Genomic DNA, 17,056 nt, shown 5'->3' with positions numbered 1-17,056 from the left:
AAATAAAAACACAAACCATACTGTATAATCGTGACTAAATGCCGTCGTAGCCGGATATAGCATTGCATTATTATTATATAATTATTATTATTCGTATCGATTTAATCAGGGAAATATTATAAGATTCTATTATTATTTTGAAATTAGACAGTTGATGTATTCCGATATGAACACGGGTCTTAAATACAAGTAATATGGCCTAGATTTTTGTAAACAAGATATGGTCTTTATTGCCATGAAACGGTAAAAAAAACGTATTACACCCATGCTGTTGTTCACACTTATAAACAAGAAGAAACGTTAAAAAAGATACCCGGGTGAAGTAAAACTGTTTAACATTGCATATGTTAAGTTGTAGTTTTCCATGCAAAGTCATAAAGAAATGTTAGCATAACTTGCATAATGTTCAATGACGTAATTTAGGTTCATGTGGAACATTTTAAGATCTATGTGTTTCTAAACAAACCTGTCGTGTTTTGGTAAGTGAACTTTAATTTCTAACACCAACATCTACGCAGTCGGTAAGGCAAATATTTTTATAAATACTGGATTGCCGTAACGTAGCAAAATACAAGAAAACAAAAGTTATCAGAAGAAATCCAGGACATCTTTAGAGTTATTAGAAGAACTCTAGGACACTTGAAAATCGGACATAAATTTGCTAGACGGTGCTTTATGTTTGCAACTTTCCATTATAATTAGGTAATTAAGTATGGCAAGGAAGAAGATGACAAATGAACGCGACAATATGTACGAAAGAGCAAATAATTTGGTAAATGTACTCAAAACTAGCAGGTTTTAAACAAGAGGCGGTGAAAAATTGACTATATTTTTTTCTGACACTTAAAACAATACAATACATTGTAAGGCAAGTTTAATCATCAAAGTTTAATTCAGCACCCCAAACTCTCTTTAAAGATGAAAAAAGCTCGAATTTTTATATTTGAATTATCGGTCAAGACGAGTAGTGACGATTATGTTATCGCATAGTTAAATATAAGGGAGATAACACCGTATTGATTAAAGTGAAGAATCATGAATAGGTTGTCTCCAATTAACAAACATCGGTTATCTGTAAGCATAATTATGTGTTAACCCATTACTTCATGAGCATTTTGTGAAAAATGGCTGTTTTCAGTTACAAGTTCAAATTGCTATAAAACTATAAAAACTGCTTCAATACTAATCAAACTTGGCAGAAATGTTGACCATTGACCAAGGACCATTGCCTTTGTAACAACATGCTCAGGCTTAAATTTCCTGTACCATGGAAACGAGGGAACATCTCAAAAATTCCCAAAAATCATTATTTTGTGCTGATTTTTTCCATCAAAATTGATTTCAAAGTGCTGCAACTTCTCAATGGATTGAGATAGAGTCAAATGCTTTTCAGCATTGGTTACACGTTACCTTTTGATCGATCTGGGGTAATTTTTAGCCTCTCACAAGTCCAAAATTTTCTTGGCGATGAGGGGGACTGCCGCCCCCTTCAAACCCCCCAAACAGAAGGAGGCATACCCCTTTTCTGGCAATTCCCTGATGTATCATTTGGATGGGGGCCGCGCCGAAAAAGTGGTCACTTTTTTAACATTTCTCAAACAAAAAACAGTCTTTTGGGCCTAAATAGGGTATTTTTCACTATTTGAGGCCTAAAAGTGGGGGGGGGGGGGTGTGAACGTGCGTTGTTTCGCGTATATATGAGGTAAAGGGTTAATATTAAGGCCTGACTTTAGAAAAAGTTCATAATATGGTTAAAAGAGGTCTTTAAGTTACCTTGGTATTGGATTTTTGTGTATGATATCATTTTTTTTTTATTTTCTCCATGCGGCTGTAGTACTGTGAATATTCCTGTCATCATTACGAGGGATTTTAAAACGCCGATGACGACGACGACGACAACAACAACAACAACACAAGCACACGCACACGCACACACACACACACACCATCGCGCGCGCGCGCGCGCACACACACACACACACACACACACACACACACACACACACACACACACACACACACACACACACACACACACACACACACACACAAAAGCAACAAACCAACAAACAAAAACAAAACAAGCTTAAGTTTCTGCTATTCCCCTGGGTAAGCAACCATAGGAAGAACAAACCAAATAATTACTATCGAAATAGCTTGTACACAAAACGATCAGTATAAGAACTATAGCTGGTTTTAATATCAACTGACTGTCCGTCTGACGCAGGGATTTGTCAATCGCTGGAAGAGAAAAACTTGATAAGAATTAATTTTGAAATGAAGAATATATTTAGTTACTTTCCGCTTTAAACATATTTTAGTTAATACGTTATAAGATTTGAGGGTTATCTTGGTTTTATCCTCTGACTACCAACGTCTTATAAGTACATGTAGATCATGATTGGCATGGAAAAATAATATATTTCACAAAGTGCTGAATAACATTTCTGTAATGTTATTCTGTAATGTTAGAAAATTATGTGTCCCCAAGTACTGCATTTGTTACTACTATTCATGATGGAGGAGTACTTGAAGTAATTGTATTTCAAGTGTGTAAAATCAGTAGAAAGAAAAACGTTTTCGGTCCTAGCATCGTCAATATATATACATGTATAAATAATACGAAAAGAACAATCACACTGTTATCATATTATCCTAAAACTTAACTGCCAGGCATTTCTAGGGCATTTTGTAAATGACTGACAAGGGATTTCCGGTTCAAATTACGTCTGATCCTTATAATCTCTTCAGTGATATACTAACCATGCAATGTCGTCTGATAAGCACGCATTAATGGCGTCTGTCAACAGACATGAATGTGAGATATAGAGATCATCTGATGTAAGAATGTCAAGGGAAACTTAGTAATAGGAACGTTACTAGTCAAAATACTTTTTTTTCCAGAAAAGTTATAAGTGTGTCGGTATCAGTTAAGCACAAGCATTAGGAATAATCTAGGATTCAATCTTTTTCACAGATAATTTTAGAAAGACTACCTATGGAAACGTGAGCGTAATTGGTAAAATGTAGATCACATTCGGCTAAATTTCTCTATCACGGATATTCGTGGCATGACAAATTTAGGAAGAAACATTTCAGAGGCGTTTCGCCATAATCTCTGGCTTAACAACATGCCTTATCTTCCTATCAGAAGTCATAAAGGTGTGGAAAATTGATTTTCATTTTTGCCCTCGGACAAGGTCTAGAAGGTGAACAATGAAAATCATTTTTTTGTCAGCAGCTTTAGTTCTCTTGTCCAAATAAACAATAAAAAGGTATCAATTTTGATAGTATGACTTTATTTTTACGACATCTTACAGTATCAATTCATTGATAATAGACTCATTGATAAGCTTTATGTCTACACATTAAAGATCCTGTAACACATTTTTTATGATTTTATTTCATAAATATGATGCTCAAATTAAGATTTGTCAATATTGTAAGTTCCAATAAGCATTATTTATAAAGATTTTACCCAATTTAACATTTCATGTAAATAAAGGGAGGTAATTAGAAATTTACTTTCTAAAAATTCTAAATAAGAAATGCATGCATGTAATTTATTGATTAAATATAATGTGCACAAGTATTTGCAGTACATATTTTACATATTCTTGGATGTTTGAAAATTGTTTTATTTGCATAATTATATACATATATATTTTTTTGCAAGTGTGGTATACACACAGTAACAATATCAATCACAAAGCATACAGGATCTCGAAATGAACTTTAAAGAACTAAACAGATGCGAACGAAATTCAAAATTCGATGCCAATAAGCTAACTAGATCATTCATAATCTATCCACTTAAAAAACAATAACAACAACAAAAAAACAACAACAACAACAATACAAACAAACAAAAAAGTTCTCGTGGACCAACATTTCTTCTGTCTTTGTTTCTGTCGCTTTTCAACGACTAGAGGGGCATATACTTGATAGGTTTAGGACGAAAGCCATCGGCCAAATGCCTCTAAACTGCAGTTTTATTGAAAATGACGCTTTATTTAATCATAATTATCAAGTAATCCCATGCAGACTTATTTAGACTTTCACCTGAGCATACAATTTATACCCTAAGATGGGCATAATGTCAATTACCTCAGGGCTAAAAGTGGGTACAAATCCGTGAGAGGGTTACAGATAACGCCTGGACGCCTTCAAACCTCAACACCAGTAAAGATAAAGTTGAAGACAAACCATTACACGTCAAATACATGCAAAAATGCGAATATCACTTTGTGATTTTAATTTTTTTAAAATACAATGTATTGTATTTTTCATCTCCTATAAAAGACAGTAATTTAAGTTCTAAAACAACATTCATCTCTCTTCTATTTGTAACTGTAATTATTTCAACTGCATGGGAAATTGCAAAACTATTTTCATATGAATTTACAGAATATTATAACGAAAAGAACTTTAATTTATATAATATTGTCTTACTTTATCTTTAATATGAGACTTCAGACTTTAATATAAGACTTCAGACAGTTAGGAGAAATATATCGCTAAAATTTTGATATTTAAACAACTTGCCTGCTTGGAATGAAAGAGAATTATCTTTAAATTTATTGACACCTGTCCACGTTGATTAACCTTATCAAATAATATGGGACGGTTTTAAGATTAACGTAAAATGAATTGTTTTATCTTAAAATGCCCTCTATACTAATATGAAAAAGAGGACAACATTTAATACATATTAGACCTTCTTATTGAGAAGTTATTTCAACTCTTTCTATCTATTTCCTTATAATATAGATTGGCATAGATATTGGATATTAGTCAAGATATAGAAGATAAGTGTCACGTATGAAAGAAAGGAAGGTGGAAACCAACAACTTTCATTTCAAGTAAAAATTGGCCATGAAGGTACTTCTCTTGCTGTTACTAGGTAAGTTTTGTTGCATGTGATATATTACTGATTGAATAATTAACCTCTAGATATACAGTCACATGGGTACATGTATTGATAATTAACCTCTAAATATACAGTAACATAGGTACATGCATTGATAATTAACCTCTAAATATACAGTAACATAGGTACATGTATTGATAATTAACCTCTAGATATTCAGTAACATTGGTACATGTATTGATAATTAACCTCTAAATATACAGTAACATAAGTGCATGTATTGATAATTAACCTCTAGATATACAGTTACATGGGTACATGTATTGATAATTAACCTCTAGATATACAGTTACATGGGTACAGGTATTGATAATTAACCTCTAGATATACAGTCACATGGGAACATGTATTGATAATTAACCTCTAAATATGCAGTAACATAAGTGCATGTATTGATAAATAACCTCTAGATAAACAGTTAAATGGGTACATGCATTGATAATTAACCTCTAGATATACAGTAACATAAGTACATGTATTGATAATTAACCTCTAGATATACAGTCTAATGGGTACATGTATTGATAATTAACCTCTAGATATACAGTCACATAAGTATATGTATTGATAATTAACCTCTAGATATACAGTCACATGGGTACATGTATTGATAATTAACCTCTAAATATACAGTAACATAAGTGCATGTATTGATAAATAACCTCTAGATATACAGTTAAATGGGTACATGTATTGATAATTAACCTCTAGATATACAGTTAAATGGGTACATGTATTGATAATTAACCTCTAGATATACAGTTACATGGGTACATGTATTGATAATTAACCTCTAGATATACAATCACATAAGTATATGTATTGATAATTAACCTCTAGATATACAGTCACATGGGTACATGTATTGATAATTAACCTCTAAATATACAGTAACATAAGTGCATGTATTGATAATTAACCTCTAGATATACAGTTAAATGGGTACATGTATTGATAATTAACCTCTAGATATTCAGTCACATGGGTACATGTATTGATAGTTAACCTCTAGATATACAGTTAAATGGGTACATGTATTGATAATTAACCTCTAGATATACAGTAACATAAGTGCATGTATTGATAAATAACCTCTATATATACAGTTAAATGGGTACATGTATTGATAATTAACCTCTAGATATACAGTGACATATGTGCATGTATTAATAATTAACCTCTAGATATACAGTAACATAAGTATATGTATTATATAATTAACCTCTAAATATACAGTCACATAGGCACATGTATGAATAATTAACCTCTAGATATTCAGTCACATGGGTACATGTATTGATAATTTACCTCTAAATATACAGTAACATAAGTGCATGTATTGATAATTAACCTCTAGATACACAGTTACATGGGTACATGTATTGATAATTAACCTCTAGATATTCAGTCACATTGGTACATGTATTGATAATTAACCTCTAAATATACAGTAACATAAGTATATGTATTGATAATTAACCTCTAGATATACAGTCACATGGGTACATGTATTGATAATTAACTTCTAGATATACAGTCACATGGGTACATGTATTGATAATTTACCTCTAAATATACAGTAACATAAGTGCATGTATTGATAATTAACCGCTAGATATACAGTCACATGGGTACATGTATTGATAATTAACCTCTAAATATACAGTTACATAAGTGCATGTATTGATAATTAACCTCTAGATATACAGTCACATGGGTACATGTATTGATAATTAACCTCTAAATATACAGTACCATAAGTGCATGTATTAATATTTAACCTCTAGATATTCAGTCACATGGGTACATGTATTGATAATTAACCTCTAAATATACAGTACCATAAGTGCATGTATTAATATTTAACCTCTAGATATTCAGTCACATTGGTACATGTATTGATAATTATCCTCTAAATATACAGTCACATAAGTATATGTATCGATAATTATTCTCTTAATATACAGTAACATAAGTACATGTATTGATAATTAACCTCTAGATATACAGACACATGGGTACATGTATTGATAATTATACTCAAATTTTACACACACATAGGCACATAATTATATTGATAATTAACCTCTAAATAACAGTCACATAGGCACATGTATTAATAACTATCCTCTAAATAACAGTGACATAAGTTTATGTTTACTTTATTTTAGTAACCTAAAATATTGATTCGTGTGTAGTTAGTGTGTACAATGCAATATGAAATATTATGCTTAAACTTATCACTGCAAAGTTACATAATTATTTACACGTAGTTTATTTGAAAATGAAATACAAATATACATGCATATTTTTTTCTCATAACTTGCATTTCAATTTTAAAATCAGTGATTGTAAGTATCGTTCCATATCATTGCTCTCAATACTTTTTTTTAAGAAAGTAGTAAAACCCCAATAGTAGGGGGTCTTTTAAATACCATGGTAAGGATGATAACTTGTTTTAAAGGTACACTTTATAACGACGAAGTGGAATCCAAGTGCAGTCCTCTGCTAATGTGTCCGACATTTTGCATGAAGGTACAAAAAGGTTGCTATGTCTGCGATTGTGGTAAGTTTTCATTCATTTTATCACCAAAGATGTCTTCATTATTTAGTGTCAATCGCAATTCATGGGGTGATTCATCGTGATTTCTCCCAATAAATATTGTACACCTTATCTTCTATTTATCTTAAATACTAACGTGACGAAACTGGTATATTATAAAAAATCTGAAAAAAGTAAGTTGACTGGAGTCGGTTAAAGTCAAAATTGACGTGATCGTAATAACGGCACGGAATTATAACGTTAAGCAAATGTCAATCATTATATTCATTATCATACGCACCTAAACCGTATGTTCTTTAAGAATAGGCTTATTCATAATTATCACATTTTTTGACGGTTACAGGTTTAACAGTTACAGATATTATTTCTTATTCAGGTACATTTTCTAATTATTTACGCCAAGCATCTGATAAAATGGCTGACAAATCTAACACACAACAACAACAACAAACAGGAACGAGATTGAGTTCATATACCTCAGGATATGGAGTGTCTCGAAATTCGAATGACATGTTTAAGTCGAATAATGACCAACGAGTGCAAGACTATACAAACATGGTAATAAAAACTGATAAACAAGAGACAGTTAAAAACAAACTCCAGAAAGATATTTATAACCTTTTCAGATAAGAACAGAAGACACTGAAACACCGCCTGTGTTGGGTATTTGTATTTTAGTTTTAATCACCCCATTACGTCCTACTTGGCGTATCTTCGCATAGAATTTATCTTTCGTGGAGAGACTGTTTCAAACTATCATATCTGTTATATATATATTCCCGTCAGGACGCTAAATTTATGAGGGGTGAAGGAGCGACATTGTCTTGCGTTTTCACATTTTGACGACCGTAAAATGGCAAAAATGTAATGGCGTTACAAGATGCGTTACTAAACTTTGGCTAGTGACGATTCTTTTTGTTTAAGAAATAACATATCCCAAACTGTGATTTTATTGCTCAATAACATCACTGTTTGGAGTTCGGATGCGGGGAATTATATCACGAGGGCGTAGCCCGAGTGATATAATGATGCGCATCCGAACGACAAACAGTGATGTTATCAAGCAATAAAATCACCGATTTGGATATATTATTCCGATTCTAACACGACATCAACAATTAAATGCTGCCGTACCTGATATTAAGCTAAATTTCGCCTGATCTTTTTCCGTACTTTTTGTCAGGGCGTCACATTCTTAGTGGTTACGTCACTTGTATAATGATTACGTCACATGTCTAAATATAGAACGTCAAACAGTGATTTTATAGCATAATAACACACACTTTCGGTTCTTCTATGTTTAATAGGGACAAATGCTGGTCGTGTTAGAATAATCAATAATGTTTTTCCAATACTGTTTTGGCCGGCCGGACTGATATGTCTAAAATGACGTGGGGATGCATTTCCAGGCGTCCCTGCCATCTTTAGACCACCGAAACAATTTTATATTTGGATATGAAATTACTAGCAAAGTTTCCTTTTGTTTCGACAGTGTTGTTCCGCTTAGCACACACAATCTGGTCAAATTTTGTTGTATATTGTTTCTGGTAGCTAGTATTACTTGCAAATGTGTGACATAACGTCATTATGTTCTCATATAATATTTATTTTCTTTAGTTACGAACAATTATTGTCGTTATCGCAACTTCTGTTAAACTTGGAGTAGGTTAAGAAGGATGACATTATCGTGGACATTTAAGTGAAATAAATAAATGTCAGGTTCTTTTCAAAGATGCGATATTTTGTAATAGGTAGGAAATCGATTTCTGTTATCAAAGTCTAATGTGCGCTTCGTATTCAGATAATCCAGTTATGAATTACTTTCCTTGGATGTTTGACAGCCTCATATAAATATATTTTTCTTTTTTCTTGGTGATAATTGATAATCGTAAATGAAAAATTGATATTTAAGTGAAATATCAGTTGAATATTCTTCTTTTTGTTAAATATGCCATCTGTAAAAGTGTAAAATAACACATTTTATACGATTGTTACGAACTTCAGTAATATCTTATTAGACGAACTCAAATTAGAATGCATCTAGAATGTTATACTGTTTAACATTGAGAAAAAAGCTTGAGGAACTGAAGGTTATCGGGTATATTTTTTCTTTACATTATCCTTTCTCTTAAGCTGTGTTTATAGCTAGCTATACATTGTCTACTCGTATACTGTAAAACCAAAATGGTTGGTAAAAGGTCACATGACGATGTCAAGAATCGTTATCTCCTTGTCATAGAGTGTTAAGGCATTTTTAATAAAATCTGTTCAGTATATGGACAAAATGAAATGTCTTTTTCATCAGCTATTCATTGGTTTACTGTTAATTTAGACGGTAGTTGTACCCTATGGCCGTCGGTCTAAAACACCAACGTCTGTTGTAAAATGTAAAAGAAATATTTTATACCGATGCAAGACCAATAGTCATATAGCTCGATACGTATTGATGTCATCTCATTACGAACAGCTCACCCCATTCTTAAACTGATTTCAAAATGAGAAAGGTTTGTGCTAGATGGATTCCTTATTTGCTGACAAATGAGCAGAAAAAGTCCCGCCTGCAGTGCGCTAAGTTGTTGCTTAAACAATATCCAAATTACAATACACGGTCTTTTGCAAATGTCTGTTGTATGTTTGTACGTCATAACTAGTATAACATTTATAATTTATGCAGATGAAACTAGGATTACAGTTCATGAATGTTCAGTCACAGCCAATTGTTCGACAAAATGTAGGACTTGAACATCCAGGACTCACAAGTGAGTATGTTTCCAAACCTCCTCAGAAACTATAAATTGTAGGATTTTTAAACCTATGTATGTCTCACTTCCTCATTTAATTTAAACAAAATGTTGCACTTGCATACCAATGTTTCAAATGTGAGGTTGTCACCAAGCATCATTAAAAGAAAATACATAAAATTATGTAAATTTATTTGATTTTTCGAATACCACACCAGAAATCGCAACCCGAGCATCGAAGGCACCGATAATGCTGAAAGCGCGTGTTAAGTAGGTTAATTAAGTAGGTATAAATATATGTAATAACAATTTAACCAAAGTTGTTTCAATAAGCGTTTGTTTGAATGTTAAGCATCGTTTGGTGGTAAGATTTTGTGAAAAGTCTGTATTTGGAGTCCGTTTAGCGTTTTTCACCATATGAATTATATATTTTGGGCACCCCAGAACCTATGACGAAAAGAAAATTTCTCGAGGAAGACTGCATAAAAATCCTAACAAAAGTGGGTAAATATAAAGGAAAGTCAGTGGGGTAGAATCACATTTTGATTTTTAAAAGAAAAAAGCGTTGAATTTTATATAAATGTTTAAAACCCTGTGATTGACCTATTTTCTCCTTCACATATCGTGTTAAAGCGCACATCTGGAGCAGCGGAAATTCACATACATTGTATATATTTTACCGATGTTCAATTTTGAGATCCATATGGTCTTCCACACCCATGGCATTACAAATACTCTTGAATTAACATAATATTTGTTGTGAAAGAAAATTAGACACGTTTATTGATACCTCTCCCAGTCCCGCTTCTCTAATTCATATAAATCAGTTAAACACAGCAAATATAATGAAGAATATGGACATATATTTTACAGGTTATATTATACAAATATGGACTTTTAAGCTGTTGAATATGATGTTATATGTACTGAAAAAATAATATTTACCGAGGCAATAGCCGAGATCAATATTAATGTTTCAGTACATATCACATCATATTCAACAGCTAAAAAGTACATATCTGTTTTATTATATAATTTATAAATAGCTTTTATATGGTTGATCAAATCTGCCATTTTTCATCTTGTCTACTTTTTCAATAATTTGGCCTTTTCTTTTTTAAATAAGCGCATTGACACGCTTATTTGTATTTTGTTGGTCACTAAAATCGACTTTTTTGACTCTTATATACGAGTCACTAAATGTTTATTCTGTTATAACAACAAACTTAACATGACGTCACGTCATAGTCTCGCGTCTTTAGTGGGATTTCCAGAAAATCAATTTTTAGAAGAAAAAACCGTGAATTTACTCTGAAAATCTATTTTTAGGAAAAAAACAGTGAATATCCTTTGATATTGACCTGTTATTTTTTACAAAAAGTTGCTTGTTAGCCAATCAGGGAAAGGCATTTCAAAGCAATTTATAGATTATATAATAAACGGAATTATTTTATAGGTTATGACCACAAATATGAGAACATGCCAGGCATGAATTGTATACCAGTTGATTCCAGGTGCCCATCCTCCTGCTGGAACACCAACGTCTTCACCGGATGTATTCACTGCGCATGCGGTAAACATGTAATTTGTATCTTTTTAAAAACATCTTTCAGTTGACTTTCTTGTATGAAACATTTACATATGTTTGTTTCAGTAATTGTCAACAAACTAAACATAGGGAGAGGAATTATATAAGTTTTCTTTTGTTCTAATCCCTTTCAATTTTATGTAACAATCATATAAAATGTAATATATGTAAAATATTGAAATAAATATGTTTAAACTAAAGTAAACATGAAAATTGCATTATGTCTACAATACATTGAAACATTATTCAGGTGATGGCCAACCACAAATCCCAACTATCGAATCAACAAAAAGTTTAGGAATATTCGAAAAACATACCACATCTGTTGTAAAGCAATTCGAAAACCACAGTAGTTATGGCGGTGAATTAGTAACTACAACAGCTTCTCCCCAGGAGCGGATAACAACGACAACAGATAAAGACGAGCATGTAAAAGACACTATATCTACGACACTACCTTACAACTTGCCATACTTTCATCACTTTAAAATTCCTACCAAACCACCGACCCACCGAATTCTTGGAGAAGCTGAGAAAACTTCTACTGAAATTGCAAATAGAGTTTCCGGGGAAGGTGTTACAATGCAGCCCAGTGGTCATCTGATACCCACACTGTTCCCACCGAACAGGTCATCTGTCCCGACACATTCTCCCTTTGATAGAAAATTGATCTTACATGAAACAAAGGCGTCTATGAACGAAAACGAACAATACAATGTGGCCACAGGAATAAGAAGTACATTACCTACTCATGTTGAATACCCTACTCCAGTTCTTATACCGGAAACTAGCCAGTCTGTCCAGCAATATACATGGATACAATTTCCTACAAATAAAATGCTCGATCAACAATTAAAAAACAATTTTCCCGAAGAATTGACAGCTAAATCCATGGCCACTGACCACTTCCGTGATAATACTAGCAATACTACGATAAATATACAGCACCACATTAAACAGCTGGATTCCTCTGGTATATTAGAATCCCTACTAACGCCGTTAGATACGGCGACAGAAAATGAGGACCTTACAGCGGCAAATTCCACTCAACAAATCCTCGTGAATCAATTAATGCCATTTATAGGTCATGATGATAATTTGACTGGTGACACCAGTTCAAAAGGTGTGATTAACCATATAGGGTTTTATGGTCATATTAAAACAGGATGAATGACAATAGCAAAACACGCTAAAAATATGATGTTAAAAAATTCTGAAAAAAAAAATGTACGAGGTGAGGGCGGACAGTTGGTAGGAAATGGTTAATAAATGTAAATTAATCTGCTTTAATAGAATCTCGGTGTATCATAGCTTTGATTCAGATTATATTTAAAGGCGAAAAAGTACTTAAAAAGTAATATTTTCAAAGACACATTGTTTATATGTGGTTTTACCTAAAACATCATCAAGATAACTCATAAACATTGATTTTTTTAAAATTGTAGTTAAACAATGTAGTAGAGTTCATAAAGCTAAAAAAAAAATAACATCATATCCATATGCGAAGTCAGTTTTGCCAAAGCGGCGTTATGCATACGCAGTAATTGAATTAGTCTATGGTTAGTTAGCAATAAATAGCTGTAATATAGTACGTAATGATAAACAACGAAGGGTAGAGTACGAATTAAAATGTGTTTTGGGAGACACCCACAACGTATATGATACTATTTATGAGAGAAAGATAATTGACCACGTCACAATTGACGCTCTTTAGAAATCACTGACCCGAAATAAATAGAGAATATTTGTTAGGTTTATTGTAAGATCAGAATATATTTCACCTAGTGAGCATCAAAAGTTATACAATGTATTTCACGAGTGCCGCAGCCACGTTTTGGTGTTGACGAGGTACCAAATATCACTACCATACACAAGCAGCTGACAATTGTAAATATTAAGTTATGATAATCACTTCAATTTCAAAATTGTTTCTTATTCGGGAATTTTACCCTTGCCAATTCGAACCTAGCCTACTGATATATCCTTTCTGTCAAAAATTGTTCCGAGTAATCATTGATGTCATAAAGTCAGCGTCTTCGTGTCCGAGTCAGTTCTACAAATTTGACGGGACCATTTTAGGGATCAGTCATTAAGCGACAACATCCGGTAACCATAGCCATCAAAACGCTACTTAAGTCACTTATGTTTTGTAAGTCCTGGCAGAAGTAAAAAAATCAATATTTTATCGGATGATAATGGCTGATAAAAACGTTCAGGGTAGATCTACTTAAAGAAATATCTTCTTTTCAATTATCAAGTTTGTATCACCGTATGATTAACAGAAAATGAATGGCCTCCACTATCCGGATTATATCAGAAAATTCCGGAAGACTTTAAATATATATTATTAGTAATAAAGATTATTGATAGGTTATATGGCCCTAAATAAATGGCTGTTTGGAAATATAACCCGAGCCGTAGAATTTCATATAGAATGACATGTTTGCAAATTGTTATCACCACAGTATAAAAGTTTCAATATTCAAATTCAGATACTTGCTATACAGTCCTTTTTTAAATGTAAAATAAACATCTTTTGAGTACAAGCAGATAAGATAATTATGTTACGTCACTTCAGCATTAAAAAACTGGCAGTCTTTTTTAAAAAAAAGTGTCAAGTTAATAATCTTAATTCGGCAATGTTAATTGCGCATCGAAAGTGATTTAGGCCGATTCGCTTCAATACGTATAAAATACGCGTGTCTTCGCATATTTACGTTTGCAATGGTCACATTTGCTGTACGTCGGAATATTTTTAACATGTCAAAAATCACCGACGCATTGGCTTTTGCGTTAGAGTACGTTTCAATACGGTGATCGAGCCGCAAGTCTACGCAAGTTATTCATTTGAATACGCCAGAGAGCGTTTGCATATTCGCTACAAATAACTTACGTACCACATGTAGAGAAGCGCGTTATTTGCGATCAATTGCGTTATGAAACGCACTTTTGTGTACTTCGACTGTTTCAAACGCATCGGGTATGGCGCATAGATGCGGTTGCAAACGTTAAGCCAACGCAGATAAAGGTATGCAATACGAAAATATACGTTTAAAAACGGAGAAGAACTAGTATATACGCATCAAAGCGAAACTGACAAGAGTTCCGAAAAGTATGTTTGTCTCTCTATTAAAATGAGGGCAAGAGTGTTTAAAAAGTCATATATTATTGTGTCGAAATTGAGTATTACACCGTCTTTAATCTTTAAGCGAATAACAGTAATGATACGTTTCACTTCGTAATGCACGCGCATCTAACCGTTTCATATCGTCGACGATCTAAATTTCTTGGGGCAAAAATGGAAAAATTTGTTATAGATGGTAATGCAATTGAAAGACTACATTCTCAAAGAAATGCGTCGACATGAGACGCGGGCTTAACGGTGCAATACCGGTCACAATAGATTAGGCAACCTGTTGCACTTATTTTCATAGCTATAACGTTAATGTTTGTTTGTACCCCTTGATTCGCTGAAAATATCTTAAATAAATCTCTGCAAAATAAATTATTTTACCCAATGTTGAGCAAGCATGCTATATCTTAAAATGTATTTTTGTGTCGCTTTGAAAAAGTCGACGACATATAGGGGTAACTTTTGTCGGCGGTGTCGGCGGCCTCCCCTTAGGCTTGTCCGGAAGTGACTCAGTCGGATTGACTTCAAACTTGGTATGCATGCTTCTTTCAATGACCCGAAGTGCACAAGAAATGTACTCTGCATTTCTTATTTTTTGACTTATTGCTCTTTGTTAATTTTCATACTTTATTTTTGTCCGGGCCACTTCTCATAAACTATAAAGCTATGAATTTGAAACTTCATACGATGTCGGATCTCATTGAGGAAAAGTGCAGTACACAAGAACTATTTCTTTGCACTTGATATTTGAGTTATTGCCCTTCGTTAATTTTATACTTGATACGTTTATCCAAAGCATAACTTGGTCACTATAAGTTTGATTGACTCCAGATTTGGTATGCAAGTTTTTTCATTGACCTGAAGTGCATTGCTCAAGAATGTCAGTGTAAAACTTTTCCATGTTATTTTTTTTTTTATAATATAACAGTTTTATTAATCCTTACCAGGGTTCTATTTGAAAGACCCCGTACTGACGTAACATTGTTACAATTTGTAGTGTATACATATAGTTGTGACATTGCTATGTACAATACATTAATTTGCATTCATTAATCGACTTCTGAATTTACTCGCAGTAGTTGCTAACGTAGTATTGGTATCAACTTGAACGTCTTTAATCAAATATAGATTTGCATTTGCAATTATTTTTCTAAGCATTCAAACTTTCAATATTTTGAAAGACTTTTTTTAAAAAAAAAGAATTGATAAATATATTCAATATGACGAAAACATTTTGAGCTTTAGTAACAGACGTTGATTTATATACGAAACTTTAACTGTTATTACCGCATGGTTTGGAACTTTTCCTTTGTTCTAACAAACCCATTATACTCAGTACACTTCAACGAGCATTTCGAAACTGTATTGATATATAACAGTACAGTTTTTTCATTGATTCATATAGGAAAAAAACTCGACTGTTATATATCGGTCGAGTGTTTTTTTCGCACCTGTTATATATCAATGCAGTTATTTTTCATAGGGGCTCTAATGGGGCAGTGTTAACGACCATTCCCAGGAGCAAAAAAAAGGGAATCAATAAAATAAAATAAAATAAATAAATAAATACAATGAGAAATATAAACAAAGATAATTAATGAAATGAAATTTACTCTCATTTAATCCACTGAATGTATTATTTCCACTGAAAAAAGCCCTTTAATTAATCTTGAATCAATATTGGTAAAAGTTTACAATTCGCCTCTAACATTGGATGTCGCTTGTATATCTTTTTTTTGCGGCAGCGAAAACAACTTAAAAAACTGCCTTATCATGAATAACTGTAATGTAGCTAACGATTTATTCATTTATTTATTTATTTATTTATTTATATTACAAAAGAAAAGAAAACATTATGCCATTGCGATAAAACAGTTATAGTATATGAAACTCGTTAGTTACGGGGGTATAACACTGGTTGGGGCGACATCTCAGGATGTTTCTGCAAAAAAAAATTGTCTCGCCATTTTTTAGCAGAAACACCCCTTGATGTCGCCCCAGCTAGTGTTATATCCTCGTAACTAACTCGTTTCATGTACTATAACTATTACTTATTGCTCTTTATATCTAAGTGATGAAGGAGTTATTACATCTTCGTACA

General features: G+C 32.7%; 1 protein-coding gene across 1 annotated transcript; it reads left to right on the top strand.

The window, feature by feature from the left end:
- The first annotated feature begins 4,597 nt into the window (after positions 1-4,597).
- On the top strand, positions 4,598-13,211 carry LOC132713069 (uncharacterized). The gene is made up of 6 exons (XM_060695534.1): positions 4,598-4,903; positions 7,395-7,496; positions 7,870-8,051; positions 10,168-10,252; positions 11,691-11,807; positions 12,073-13,211. Exons 1-6 carry the CDS (start codon positions 4,876-4,878, stop codon positions 12,990-12,992), a joined length of 1,434 nt encoding a protein of 477 aa, XP_060551517.1. The 5' UTR covers positions 4,598-4,875; the 3' UTR covers positions 12,993-13,211.
- The last annotated feature ends 3,845 nt before the right edge of the window (positions 13,212-17,056 follow it).

This window comes from Ruditapes philippinarum, unplaced genomic scaffold, assembly GCF_026571515.1.
Source record: "Ruditapes philippinarum isolate M1 unplaced genomic scaffold, ASM2657151v2 ctg100_1_1_1_1, whole genome shotgun sequence".
NCBI lineage: Eukaryota > Metazoa > Mollusca > Bivalvia > Venerida > Veneridae > Ruditapes > Ruditapes philippinarum.
Note: the sequence above shows the minus strand (reverse complement) of the source record. Positions and strands in the feature narration are given on the sequence as shown.